The sequence below is a fragment of the Diabrotica undecimpunctata genome, chromosome 3 (genome assembly GCF_040954645.1).
Source record: "Diabrotica undecimpunctata isolate CICGRU chromosome 3, icDiaUnde3, whole genome shotgun sequence".
Lineage (NCBI taxonomy): Eukaryota > Metazoa > Arthropoda > Insecta > Coleoptera > Chrysomelidae > Diabrotica > Diabrotica undecimpunctata.
The window spans coordinates 106,037,349-106,052,747 of record NC_092805.1 but is presented as its reverse complement, the minus strand read 5'-3'; the positions used below and the strand labels follow the sequence as shown (position 1 = coordinate 106,052,747).

General features: G+C 35.3%; 1 protein-coding gene across 1 annotated transcript in view; it reads right to left on the bottom strand.

The window, feature by feature from the left end:
• LOC140437155 (ATP-dependent DNA helicase Q5-like) overlaps window positions 1-15,399 on the bottom strand; it is a 56,585-nt gene extending 41,186 nt beyond the window's left edge. The window contains exons 1-7 of the mRNA XM_072526498.1: window positions 15,157-15,399; window positions 14,980-15,104; window positions 4,979-5,143; window positions 2,489-2,662; window positions 2,023-2,426; window positions 1,713-1,955; window positions 836-1,045 (exon numbers count right to left, since the gene is read on the bottom strand). Of these exons, the coding sequence (XP_072382599.1) occupies window positions 836-1,045; window positions 1,713-1,955; window positions 2,023-2,426; window positions 2,489-2,662; window positions 4,979-5,143; window positions 14,980-15,104; window positions 15,157-15,289 (1,454 nt within the window). The 5' untranslated portion in view covers window positions 15,290-15,399. The remainder of the gene's footprint in view (window positions 1-835; window positions 1,046-1,712; window positions 1,956-2,022; window positions 2,427-2,488; window positions 2,663-4,978; window positions 5,144-14,979; window positions 15,105-15,156) is intronic.

The window sequence follows — 15,399 nt, the reverse complement described above, 5'->3', positions numbered from 1 at the left end:
AGACATTTTCTAGGTGAGACAACCAAGCATTATGGTATGGGGTGCTATATGTTTGGGAAGTAAATCACATCTAGTTTTTATTAACGGCACTCGACAGCTCGACGATATATTAGTGAAGTAGTACAAAAGGTTTTACATCGCTACCTACAAACCATTCCAAATGCGATCTTTCATCAGGATAACGCAAGAGCTCATAATGCCTGTGAAACCATGGAGTTCATACAAGAATCTGGTATAGAAACATTGGAGTGGCCATCAAGATCAGCTGATTTGTCACCCATCGAACATGTGTGATCTGGATGAGTATTTCGCAATATGATTTAGACCACTTTATTTGGTCAATGCCCCATAGAGTAACTGAGTGTACAGAAACTCAAGGAGGAGTCACTCATTATTAATTTTTTGACGAAAATGACGTTGCAAATTTGTTTATAATGTTATCAAATAATAAGAATATTATAATGCATACTTCCATAAATAAATATTTAAAAATTTATTTGTCCTTTTAGTTGTTGCATTTTTTGGCCATCAGGATATTAAACAAATTGCAGGTTCAATGTAGAAAAAACGGAAAGCTGGATGAATGGGAGAGGCTTGTATTTATAACATGAAATATAGGTAGTTAGATGATAGAAACCAAAATAGACATATAAAAAAGAAACCAATTGTGCGTCATATATTCACTTATACGTCAGGTAAGCGAAAAAAACATTCAGTATGCTTTTATCATCCCCAGAAATGTATGACAATAACCTCAATATAAATTATGGATAGCTTCGCGATAAAAAAATTAAACATTGTATTAATTTCAGCTGATTTTTTAAATAATACTCACTTCGAAAGACCATATCTTCCTTCTCCATACATGTCTGTAAAGTCAGTCTCAGAATAAGTAGCCTGTTTAGTATTGAACTGAATACTTTTGGTCAGGAACTGTTCCACCATCTCTTGAACCCGTTTTTTGTCCTTACAGAAATCGCATTTGTCTTTACATCTAGGGGGAGGTTCTCCAAAATGATCTGTAAAGAGCTTGTGACGACATTCACTGAAATAGAAAGTCTATCTTAATTGAAATTTTTATTTTCTTCTAAAAAAACAGGTCAACAGAATTCTTAGCTAATTCTTGAAAGTGGGATACAGAAATAAAAATTAATATAACAAGTGTTTAAATATTTGGTCAATAGTTGATAAGATAGATGATGGGCAGTTGTTTACTTATCAGTAAAAAAGTCTCTTTTGAACCAAGTAGAATCCATCCAAAATAGTACATTACATATTGTTACCAGAATTTTTCAAACCACTTGTCTCTTTGGGGGTGCAGATACTTATACTACAACAAAAAAGGAGAAAAACACAAATTACAAATTAATAAGCCTGGTACCACATTCGTACAAACTGCTTATCAAAATAATTACCAAGAGACTATCAAATAAGTACCGAAAGTTCGATAGTTATCAGTCTGTTGAACAAGCGGGATTTCGTAAAGGTTATGGTACCTTAGAACACCTACAGATAATATAAACACTTATAGAAAAATGTAACGCATATAATAAACCTCTTCATTTGGCATTTGTGGATTACAATAAGGTATTCCATTCCATACAACTCTGGGTCGTATTAGAAACAATGAATAAGGCAAGGATGGATTCCCGATATAGAATATATCCCTTATATATAATATGTATGTATGCATTTAGAAATAAAATACTTACTTCGGATTTTCGCAAAATACCAGTATTTTCTTAAACCCTTTCACTGCTTGTTCCATACGCTTCTTTTTATTTTCTTTACTACCTGCTTTTCCCAAATCTTGGGCTAAATGAAATTCGATGGCCTTGCTATCAGATCTGTTATAGTAAACTCTACATCTGGAAGGCTTACCATCTCTTCCGGCTCTGCCTGACTCCTGATAAAACGAAGCAGGTTCTTTAGGGCTTCCCCAATGAATGACAAATCTAAATAGGAAATATATTAGTAAAATTGTAATAAGTTAATAAAAGTAATGAACGGGAACGTTATTACCTGACTGTAGCTTTGTCTACGCCCATACCGAAACTGATTGTAGCGCAAATAACTGGCACATCTCCATCTTGCCACTTTTCCTGAAATATTCTTCTTTCTTCTGCTCTAAGTCCTGCATGATAGCACAAGCTTTTTACTCCTAATCTATTTAATTTTTCCATCAGTTGCTCTGTCTGGTCTCGAGTTCGACAGTAGATGATTCCACAAGATTTTTGTGAACGCGGGAGATCTTCCTCTTCTTTAAAGTTTAAGCAATCATTAATAAAATCCCGTAGATGCTTATATGGATCGTCTAGCATGTTAGGGAAATAGACATCATAGAACAGATTGTCTCTGAAGCAGGAAGTTTTGAAGGTTTTGTAATCTTTTTTCAGTTTCAAACTGGCTATAATATCTTTTATTACCTAAAACGAGATATGCGTGAAAAACAATTTTAATAACTATCTCACATAAATAGCATTCTTACCTCTGCATTGGCAGTGGCAGTTAAGGCTATACAAGGCACATCTACATTTTCTCGTAAGTTTCCCAATTTCTGATACTGAGGTCTAAAATCATGACCCCATTCACTTACACAATGCGCTTCGTCTACCACGAGATAGGCGATTTTATTGAATCGATGAAGGTTTTCATATAATGACTAAAAAAGAATGTACATTAAATATACTTATGGCAATAAAATAATTGGTTGTTACGAGTATATGACAAAGTAAATAAGATATACAAAAAAGTGATATTTTCGTTGATAATTGATGGATAAGGTATGGATTCTGTGTGAGTCAGGAATCAAAGATCTTCACCATCTCCTTAAAAGTTGTGGAAACACGAAGTTTCCCGACAAACAGTAGTTCTTGCACAGCGTATGCACCTCTTGGTAAAAAAAATATAGTAATACAATTCAGTTTCACTTATAGGCAAAGTGTGATCAAGAGCAATGAAAAAAGGATGATAAACTATGTCAAATTGTGACATGCTTTTGAATTAGCACCTTGAGAACATAGTGAGATTGAAAGGTCTTTAAATCGAGGAATATTCCCTTCAATTTATTCATGATAACCGTTCCAGCATTCTGGAACCCTGTACCAGCTTGTACAGGTCTAATGGATGGGCACCATATGTTTTTGGAGTCACTTGGTAGTCTCCAAAAAGTGTGTGCCCTGCGATCTAATTCCTCGCAGTCATGCAAGATATTATTGACTGTTTTCGGTCCTCTGCTACAGAGTCGGTAGCTTAAGTCTCCATGAAACAGTTCCATTGTATGCTGGTGTCTCTTGGGAGACAGGCAGGAAGCCTGTTATGTCTCTCAACTGATTTCTGCTTGTTTTCCGTAGTATTTCAGCCCTATTAGCACATGTCCGTCCGATATACACCTTGCCACGTGTTAGACCGGGTATATCTTATTATGAGTTATCTTGCCTTCAGATCCAGGCTTTTTTCTGGTCGCTGAAGATGCTTTTTGGCACTCCCACTGCCGACTTTGTACCGAAGTATTTTGTAGCTGGTGCTCTTTTGACACGTGCATCACCTCTTTCACTGCCGTAAATGAAATCCTTAAAAAGCATTTACCATATGCCACGGTATTCAAAATGATATTTTAGATAGCATGTTACAAGTTTTTATCATTTCCTATTAATTCAATATGAGAAACTACCGAAATATCAAACCTGCACAATATTTAGATATTTTTGTAGCTTATTAAACGTTAAAGATAAAACGGCCATAGGTTTAAAAACCGGTATAGAAAATGAAATTGATCTGATTCTTTCCGAAGTCCTGGTTGATATTAAGGACCACCCTCTGCCTATTATGTGTAAGATAACTTTTTACAAGGCTTAAGTTTTAATCTCTAATACCATAGCATTCTAATTTATATGGCAGATACTCGTGGCATACACTGTCAAAAACTTAAGATATCTAAGAATAATCAACAAGGAATCTTACCATTTTAAAACCATACTGATTTACTGAAAAACTTTAAGAGTAGACACGCTAATATCTTCTCATAGATCTTGGAGAAACATGTCAGAAGACTTATAGGTCGATAAATGTTAAGATTGACCCCTTTGTAAAGAGAGGATGACACAGAGTTAGTTTGAGGTCATCAGGAAACACACTGGTTTTATAAGAACCATTCATTATCAGATAAAGTAGTTTTATTATGTCAATCATTTCCTTGGTCCTTCATTGGGATTTGATTGTAGCCAATGGAGTTCTTCAAGCCTCTTGAGTACAGACGTCCAGTACAGATTTCAGACTAGACTCTTTTATGTTATGCATTATCACAAATGTCACAAACTGTGTTGCGGAAATGTTTTTTAAATTCATCGTCCATAGTTGCTGGCTCACCCTTTATATTCAGGTTGCTAGGCTTTGATTTATTTTTACCTGTTTTGGGAGTTAACAAAATTCCACACAGTTTTGGAGATATTCTCAGAGTTCTGAAGCTTCTGCTTCATTAGTCCTTGTTTGGCACAATAAAAAAGATCATCATATTTTTTCTTTACTGTTTTATAGTGATTCAAAAATTCAGGTCTACTCAGGTCGAAGTCTAGAAATTGTATGCAATTTATTTAAAGTTTTTTTGATTACAATAATTTCTTGATTATTTATGTTATTACATACTCATTTTTTCTTCCTTTGAACTTAGGCAAATGAAATATTTGGATGTTCAAGAATGATTTTATCATTTGTTAAATAATATTGATTTTATTATAATATGGGAATATTCTTTGAACCAGAATATTATAAATCTGGCAACAGTTTTCATTCTTCTCCTAGTCTACTGCGCATTCAAATTTTGTTTCCCAGGAGTCAATGCAATCCTGGAACCATCAAAATTCAGGAGTGAACTAGCTGATTCTTTTAAGCATTAAATTGTACTACTTATATTGACATAAAGATAAATGATATAACAGCAGGAAATATAAGAAATGCGTAAAGAAAAAACATACTTTACCTTAAATGTGGCTGTAGCTGCTTGTTCAGGAGTGACATATAAAATCCTAATGTTGGGGGAAGTTGATTTCAGATCAGCTATTATGGCCTCTCTTTGGGCATTTGTGATTTTAGAGTTTATAGTTGCTGCACGTATCTTTAACTTTGTCAGATGATCAACTTGATCCTTGAAATTATGTGTATGAAAATAAAAAGAATAAACAAATAACACTAAAAATTAATTTTTTCTAAATTTTTACAAAATGTATTAACTAAATCCTAAGAAGAAGATTATGAATAGGTTATTTTCACTGACGAAGTTAGTGAGAAATTTAAAATCATCCAGAAAGGTAGCAGTAAAATTTGAGTATGATTTATAATTCCCAATAAATGATAATGGGGAAGAGCTGATCAAGACCTGCAAACTAAATAAAAAAAAAACGAACATTTGTTCATTAATGAACACCAGGAAATGGTGCAGAGCTATAAGAAGGGCCAGTGACAGAAAGAAATATTGACATAGAAGATCCTAGAAAAATGTAATAAAAGAAGCCATGTTGAAATGAGGTATAATAGAAATGGAATGGATTGATGAGATAATTGAAAACAGTCAGGAGTGGGAAGGTATTTAAATATTTGCAGAAAAAAGACAATATTAATGAAGGATTTTTATAAAATTGTAAATTCCATGCATTTAGGATTTGCCACTGACTTACAAGTATACTTGCTCAGAGATTAAAAAGAATAAAAGCCAGTCACTAGAAGATTTTGAGGAAAGAAAACATGTAAATAACATAAAACATATGAACTTAAATAGTTATAGGTGTCAACATAAAAAACTCAATATGACTTAATCACATCTGTAATCAATAATAATTCCGAAATTTAATAAGAACTGCAATAATGCTACAAGTAGTTAAATGTCTATGAGATACATAAACAAGACCAAATATAAGACAATATTGAAAGGACCAAACAACAGATCCATAAATAACTCTAAATTGAGAAGAAAATAAGTAAGTAAAAAGTAATTCAGTCTAATGAGGTTAGCCAATCAGAATTTTGAAGAATTATATCCATATGAGTCTGAAATCTTAATACCCCAGTTGACTGGATGTTTGTGAAATGTAAAATATTGTCTCAGTTGCATCAAATACAAGATTGAATATCAACATTGAAACACGTTTGAAATTACATGTGTACAAGAATAGGTAAAGAAACAAAGATAGTTGAAAGTATTTTAATTCTTAACACAAGATATTGTCAATGGCATTTAGTTACATCCATTTACTAGCAAATCTCCGTAGATTTTCGACAAACCTATGATAAAATAAACAGAGATACAATATAGATACTTAATTATGCAAGAGATTGGTATACCAAGTAAATTGGTAAAATTAGTTCAAACCACCATGAATCACACAGAAGCACAAGTACAAGTTCAAAATCAATTGACAGACCCTTTACAGATAACTAAGGGGCTAAAACAGGGAGATAGATACATATACAGTTTATTTGACTATAAATTACAACAAAATTTACAGCAAGTCAAACATACAAAATTATAAATATAAAACATTACAAAAAATAGAACAATACATTAAAAATATTTAAAACATTTTTTTTTTTTTTTTTTTATTTAATTTAACGTGCTTGTGACAGCTTCGGCCATTAGCACGAGGCACCGTGGATACAATTATAAAGGTACAATTACATATTATATACTATAGTTATATACTATTTAATAAGTTTTCTAGCTTCAGGAACTGGATAGCTGTGATGACTTGGCTCTGGTTTGATAATATATCTTTGATGTCGCCTTCCATGCCCAGTTCTTGGCGTCGTTTATTGTAGTGAGGGCAGTCCACAAGGATGTGTAGAACGCTTAGTGGAGATTGGCAATAGTGACAGATTGGCTTAGGTGCAGAATTCATTAGGTGACCATGTGTACATCTGGTGTGACCAATACGCAATCTTCTAGCAACAACCATCTCATTTCTAGTTATACCAGGGATAACGAACCGCTCAATCGTCTGATCTATTTGGTGTAAAAATGTAGTGGATTGGTTCCAATGATTCTGCCAGTAATTTCGTATGAGTTTCTTTATACTAGTTTTTAGGTCACTGGCAATTTGTATATTACGTGGTGTACAATTGGATACAGCAGCTTCTTTGGCAAAGCGATCGGCGTTGTCGTTACCCATAATCCCGATGTGGGAGGGAATCCATATGATAGTGATATGGATGTCGTGGATGATAAGATTTTGGTAAATATCATGGATTTTTTCTACAAGAGGGTGATTAGTAAATAGATTATTGATGGACTGGATAGAGGCAAGGGAGTCTGTACAGATGGCAATATGTTGATTGGGTGCTGTACAGAGTTTGAAGGCTTGGTAAATAGCATACAGTTCACCAGTGTGAACGCTGCATGTGGCAGGTATTTGACATGAACTAACGACTGTTTCCGTAGTGGTAACCGCACAACCAACCCCCGTTTCGCTCTTTGATGCGTCAGTGTAGAGTACCCGATCGAATTTCTTAAAATTAAGAATTTCTAGTAAGGATTTCCTAATCAAATCCTGGTTGGTTTCTGCCTTACTAAACTTTGTAAGTGACACATTAAATTTCGGTAAAGTTTTGGTCCAAGGAGAGTTCTGCGGGATCGGGAGAGGGTTAGTTAGGGATAAATTTATATGTGGTATTAAAGTTGGAAGTAAGAGGGCGATAGTGTGTATGCGTGGAGCAGGAGGGTGAGTACTAGTATAGTTGGGTAATGTCAGCAGTGTGTGTACTGGATTAGAAAGGTTAGCTGAAGTAGAGGCAGCGTAAGAAAGGAGGAGATATTGGCGCCTAAGCCAAAGAGGAGGTTCGTTGGCTTCGCGGTAGAGGCTCTCAGCTGGACTGCTACGAAAAGCTCCTAAACAGAGGCGGATAGCAGTATTATGCACAGAATTAAGGGTTTGTAAAGATGTTTTGGATGCTGACATGTATATAAAGCTGCCGTAATCGAGTTTAGAGCGAATGAGAGACCTATATACTTTTAATAGTGTACATTCGTTAGCGCCCCATTGGTAGTGGGAAAGTGTTTTGATAATATTTAAACGTTTTAGGCACTCTGCTCTAGTTTCCTGAATATGTAGTTTCCAAGAAAGTCGGGAGTCGAATATTAGTCCTAGAATTTTGCGGTGATCAACGACTGGGAGAGGGTGGTTATTCACTAAGATTTTAGGGGCAGTGGAGAGTGTTTTTCTGGTAAATTTAATGAGTTGTGATTTTGTAGATGAGAGGGACAGGCCGATGGCAGTCAATCTATTTTGTAATAAGTCCACAGATGTTTGGAGAAGTTTGCAAGTAGTAGTGGTCGCAACACCATGGCAATAAATTACAAGGTCATCAGCATATGAAGTAAATTTGACTGGGGAGGGAAGACTGTGGCATATATGGTTAATTGATAAAATAAACAATGTGGGGCTTAATACAGAGCCCTGAGGGACTCCGTCTTGTTGGATGTGTGGTGATGATATACAACCATTTACAGAGACTCTGAAAGATCTAGAGCTAAGAAAGTGCTTGATGAATTTAAAAATATTACCATTAAGGCCATATAATAATAGTTTATCGAGAATAACCTGTCTAGGTATTTTATCGAAGGCAGCTTCAATATCAAAAATGCAGGCAATCACTTCTTGACTGTTATTAATAGCTCCGGCGATGTGGGTATGAAGGAGGACGAGGTTATCGCTTGTGGAACGATGTCGGCGAAAACCGGATTGTTCTTTAGGTAAAATTTGGTGTTTGTCAATAAACCATAAAAGACGTCTGTTTATCATCTTTTCCATTAATTTGCACATGGTGCAAGTGAGAGAAATCGGTCTATAGGACTGAGGAAAGATTGGTGTTTGGCCATGTTTTAGGACAGGTATAATTACGGATGTGTTCCATTGAGTAGGAAATATTTGAGAAGACCAGATAGAGTTATATATGTCTAACAGGAAAGTGAGGCAGCGGTTGGGTAGGTTTTTAAGAAAAATATAAGGGATATCATCAGGGCCGGCAGAAGTATTTTTGCATGAGGATAAAGCAGATGTAAGTTCAGAAAGTGAGAAAGGAGAATTAATATTGTCGATATCTTGTAAGTGCTGTGAAGTGAGGTTGTAGGAGAGCGGTTCTTGTGTAGAGGATGAAATTAGGGGTTTGAGTTTGTTGTGAAATTGTTCCTCAAATGTATTAGCCAGGGTATTGCAAATAATTTGGCTGTTGCTAGAAGAAGTGCTGTTAGAGATTAAATGGGTAATTTTGGTGTTAGTTTTTTGTCCCTGAACTTGTCGGATTTTTTTCCACATTTGGGAGGGATTTGTGTTATCATTCAAAGACGATACATAGTTATGCCAGGATGTTTTCTTGCTCTGTTTGACAACGTATTTGGCTTTGGCTTTCAGCTTTTTATACTTAATTAGATTTTCAGGACTTTTATGTTTGCGGTATTGATTGAGCGCAGTCTTTGATTGTCGAATTGCGAGTTCACATTGAGAGTTCCACCAAGGAACAACTTTATGTCGGGAGCTAATTGTAGTTTTGCCAATATGAGTTAATGCTGCTTTAATTATGGCATCTGAGAATAGTTTTATGGAATCATCGATATTATTAGAGTTAGGTAATTTACATATTAGGGATTCCGATTTTTTGGAGAACTCTGGCCAATTAGCCTTGTTGAAGCGCCAATAACTTCTCACTGAAACTTGGTCATAGGTGTTGTCACGTATAATTATAGGGAAATGGTTGCTGTCGTGAAGGTCGTCCGCTGTTTGCCAGGATAATTTGGGGGCCGATTTGGGATCACATATGCTTAGATCGATGGCAGAAAAAGCACCTGAAGCAATGTTAAAGTGAGTGTGTGATCCCGTATTAAGGATACATGAACTAGTGCAATCAAGAATATTTTCAACAACTTTACCACGTCCGAATGTACGCGAGGAGCCCCACATAGTGTTGTGGGCGTTGAAGTCTCCTACAATTATATAGGGTTGGGGGAGTTGGTATACTAAATCAAGAAGTTCTTCTTCCTTTAGAATGTAGTCAGGAGGGATGTATATAGAGCATATTGTAAGTTTGTTAGGGCAGTAAGCAGTGATGGCGACGGCTTCGAGATTGGTAGTCAGAGGAAGAAGAGTGGAGTAATAGTCTTTAGAAGCAAATATAGATGCACCTCCACTAGCTCTGGAGCAGACAGATCTGATGTAATGATACCCTTCAAAATCTTTGAGTGTATGGAGATTAGTTGACGTGAAGTTAGTTTCCTGTAAGCAAATGAAGGTGGGGTGGTGGAGAGATATCAGTAGCTGCAGACGTTCTAAGCGCGGATAATATCCGTCGCAATTCCATTGAATTATAGTGAATATAAAGTTATAAATTAAGGCAGGTCGGTTTTGTCTAAGGATGGGTCACTGTCATTAGAGCTAACAGATGCAAGACTAACAGTGTCAATAACATCATTTAGATTCATCGTAGCCTTAATTTTTTTTTGTAGGCGAGTTATACGATTTTTAAGTGATCTATCAGAGATATTATGGTATATTTGTTTAAGGTCATCAAGAAGGGCGTTAATGTTCGTAGTAAATTGGTATGCTTCAGCTAAGGGGTCATGGCAGTCGAAAGAATTTTCCAAGAAAGCAATTAGTTGTAGCGAGTTAATTGAAAAGGATGATGGGTTTGCTGCTATAAGATTTTCTATGATTAAGCGGGCAGACGGGCTGATAGTGGCTGATGGTTTTGTATCTTTGGTTTTCGATTTTTTTTTAGGGGCTGATTTGGGGGCCCGGAAGGAGGTGTCATCGAGAGAATGTGGATCTATTGGAGTGTGAGTAGTAGGATCTGAAATGGCAATTACAGGGGGAGAATCGAGGCTTGAGTCAGTTGAATGGGCTCTTTTCAGGAGGGCGATAGTAGGAGGTGTAGGTTGAGGTTGATCTAAAGGTAGAGGTGTGATGTTGGATACATTGTCGGAGGCAGAATTTGGGTCAGAAGTGTGAGAGATGCCGGAAGGCGCGGTGGGGCTATTGTTGGTGGATTCATTAGGTACTTGGGCGAAACGGGGGTGGGTAGTGGTATCCGGTGGGTTTTGGCAGGTTTCAGCCGTATGTCCGGCTTTTTGGCAAAGGAAACATTCTAGTTTATCTGATGTAACGAAGATTCGGAAGGAAGTGTTTTCAAAATGTATTAATACGGAGGTTTGTATTTCGAAATTGTCTTTATCTGGTATTACGTAGATAGACCGTCGAAAACTTAATATATGGGAATAATCTTCATCGGGTGAGCCTGTACGAATTTGAGATACAGGTGAGGCTAGTTGCAGACCAAGTTCGTTTTTTAATGCCTGCTCGATAAGTTGATTTGGAATCGATGGACATACATTAGATATTAACAATCTTTTAGTTGGGGAAATGAGTCTGCGGATGTGGACAATTTCATTTTTAACGGAAACGGTGGGATTGTTTTTAAGAAGAATATCGACGTCAGAAATAGAAGCAAGAAAGATGCAAATGCGTTGGTTAGATATGCGGGAAGCGTGGGTAATACGCTTTGGTGTTACGATTTCACCGATCGCCTTAATGTAATCGAAGAGAGCTGTATCCGGAAGAGCATTTAATACTATTGCTTGCTTTCTGCTAGGATATGATGTGGTCGCCGGTGTAGGTTTTGTTGTTTTTGATGTGGTAACAGCTGCGTAGCTTGGAGCGGTGGGTTGAAGAAGCATTTTTAAATATTCTGGATGCCAAAATATTTAATGAAAATCAGGCGCAATGCCTGGCCTATTTATTGTGTTTGTATCAATTATAAAGTTTACATACCAAGTTGTTTCACAAAAAACTTTTCACTTTCAATAATTACTTGATAACAAAACACATTAACTGACAAGTTTTTTTTTTATAAGAAATACTATTTGAAGAAGCCGAGGTGTTGACTCGTTGGCTTTTCGAATAGGAATGTTTAAAACATTAAAATACATATAAAACCTACAATACATATATAGACATGGTAATATAATTAAAATAATATTAAATTTGGTTATGTTGCAACTTGGGCATTCACAGATACATGGATAATATTCACTCTCATAATATTCACCTAATGTATAAGGACACATGAACACTAGGTACTCTTTAACTTGGTTTTAAAAGCTGTAGTTGGATTAATGTTTTTAAATTTTTGAGGAAGTTGATTATACAGTAGTAACAGACAATAGATGACTTCCTACTTATTTCTAAATGTCGATAGGGTATTACAAACTGTCTCTTATTGCTTGTGTTGTGTGAGTGAATATCACTGTTACATAAAAAGTTTTTTGATTCTTATGAATTAGTATCAATAATTCCAAAATGTAAATTCCATACACCATATGGAACACCTGCAATACATCTCACAATACACTTTTGGGTCTTGAAAACGTCCTTTACACTAGTAGAGCCACCCCAGACAGATATGCCGTAACTCATTGTCAATTGAGCGTTGTCATTCAGCAAAATAAAAAAGACGAAGATGATGCAGACTAAGTATTCTACCCAAATTTCTCAATTCATAACATTTACACACATTCTTTAGACACAGTTTTTTTACACACATTCCCACAATGAGTCTTAAAAGATAAATGAGAGTCGAAAGTCACTCGTAAAAACTTCACATCACTACAATTCAAAATACCCTCGCCATTGATGGAAATACTTAGATCAGGTTTAGTAGAACTTGCATGGGATGTAAATGATACAAATTTAGATTTTTGAAGATTGAACAGGACCGACTGATTACTGGACCAATCAGTGAAGGTCTTCAGTGAGTTTGTTATTTTATCTTGTAGAAAATTTATGTCTTTATAGCGATATAGCATTGTTGAGTCATCTGCATAAACTGATACAAATGCATCAGACTTCACATATGGTAGTTCATTAATATACAAAATAAATAACATCGGGACCAATATGGAGTCCTGTGGTACTCCATTCTTATTAACAATCGGACCAGACATTGAAATTATGAAGTTATTTTTTATTTTAACTATTTGGTGCTGGTCTTTCAGATGGGAACCAAACCAACTATGGGCAATTCCCCTAACACCATATGTGTACAATCTATCGAGGAGTACATTGTGTTGCACACAATCAAAAGCAGAACTGAGGTCACAAAAAATGGCAGTTGGATTTTCACTGTTTTCAATTGATATTAAAACTTCCTCATAGAAACTGTTAATGGCTGTGGAAGTAGAAAATTTATTTCCAAATCAATGTTGATGCTTTGTGATAATTTGGTTGATATCTAAAAATGATAATAAAAGTTGTTTTAGCATTGCATATTCAATAATCTTAGATACCACAGATGGAATAGGCAATGGTTGAAAATTTGACATTAATTCAGGATCACCTTGTTTTAATACCGATGAAATGATAGAAGTTTTGAGCATACTGAAAAACACCAGTATTGAAAGAAGCATTTATAATGTGAGCAAGTGGTGTCAAAATCTGAGACGCATTTTTCTTAATTACTATACCTGATATTTCATCAAAACCAAATGATGCTTTGTTTTTAGTTTTAAATTTTATTATGTGTAAGATATCTTCCCCTGTTATATAAGATAGGAACAAACTGTTTTGAACAAAATCGTTGGAATACTGAAAATTAAAATTTGGTTTCATTATTTTAGTAATTATATCTACTGGTGCATCTATAAAGAAATCATTAAATTTGTTTGATATTATATCTGAATCTGTAATCCTAGAATCATCTATTATTTGATAGACATTTTGTGATTTTTTTGTTTTCCATTAAGTTTATTTATAACAGCCTATGTGGTTTTGTTTTTATTAGAGGATTCAGAGATTTTTTTAAAATAAAACTGACCGATTGTGGTCTCAACAAGATCTTTGTTCTAATATTTTTTGTCTATATAGATGGGTTGCCTCCAACTCTGTTTAACATGTTAATGGAATATGTTATAAGAAAAATGTCTGTAAACCCAAAAAATTTATTGTTTAATAAGTGTAGGCAGATTATGATGGACTACAAGCCCATGGGGCATTGTTAGGGGGTCATTTGACCCAACATGAATCCCAACATACCTATAAAGCAAATTTACTAAGATGTAATTTGGAGCTGGAAGGTCAGATAATAGAACAAGTGATGTAGTTTAAATATCCAGGCATATCATTATCTAGCTCCAGAAAGCTCAAAACCAAAGTGGAAGATCCAAGTGAATAGAACAAACAGAGCCAGAGGTTGCCTGAATGACACAATATGGAGAAATAACAATATCAGAATAGAAATGAAAGGCAGAATTTACAAAACAGTCATCAAACCAATAATGACATATGCTGAAGGAACATGCCCTGACAAAGAGAGGACAAAAAGGATGTTAGAACCAGCAGAGATCAAAACACTTAAAAAAATTGATGATAAAACACTATCTGAAAGAGTAAGAAGTACAGATATACAACGTAGATGCAAGGTGGAGATATACAATGTAGATGCAAGGTGGAGATATACAACGTAGATGCAAGGTGGAGAATGTCAAGGAGCAGGTAAGAAATAGAAGAGTAGACAAACAAATTTTATATAGTTACGGCCTTCTCCAGCTGATTCTCCAAGGGAAAGTAAATGGTAAGAGAGGACCGGGAAGAAGACGCATTTCCTGGCTTCAAAATTTACGAAAGTGGTATAACACGACTACCACTGAACTGTTCCACACTGCAATAAATAAAGTAAAGATAGCCGTGACAATCGCCAACATCCAGAACGGATAGGCAGTTTAAGAAGAAGAATACAAACAAATAGAGTAGTAAAGATGGAAAGAGACGGTTCCCCAATAGGAATATGATCAGTAGGAATTATAGATTAACACTTTAACAAGGTAATACATGGCAAAACAGCTAGGACTCAAATTAATGTTCGGTCACATTGTGGCATACAAACATAAACCTTACATAAACTATTAAGCAATATAATACAAAACAAATTACTAGACTGATAAGATACCTTTATAAGTGCCAGAAGTGGAGAAAATATTATGGTTATCTTGCCACTGTGTAAAATCGCAGGTAACTGGTAACATAAAGATTTTCCTGAGCCTGTAGGCATGGAAACAAATACGTCGCATTTTCCTACAAATAAAAAAGGTTTATACTCTGTAAATAATTCTTAACTTCAACTTACTTTGGCATATTTCTATCACTGCTCTGCGTTGTAAGTCTGACTTAAATTCGTCGAATTTAAAATATTTCTTTAATCCTTGCAAAATTGAGTTTTCGTCTAGTTCCACCGACGTTTTTGTCACAAACTGATCCATTTCGAGTTATTTGCATTAAATATGATGCACAATTCTCCTAATTTTTAATCAACTTATCAAAAACTTATATTAACCTTATCAACACAGTATCAAAACATGATACTTGACAG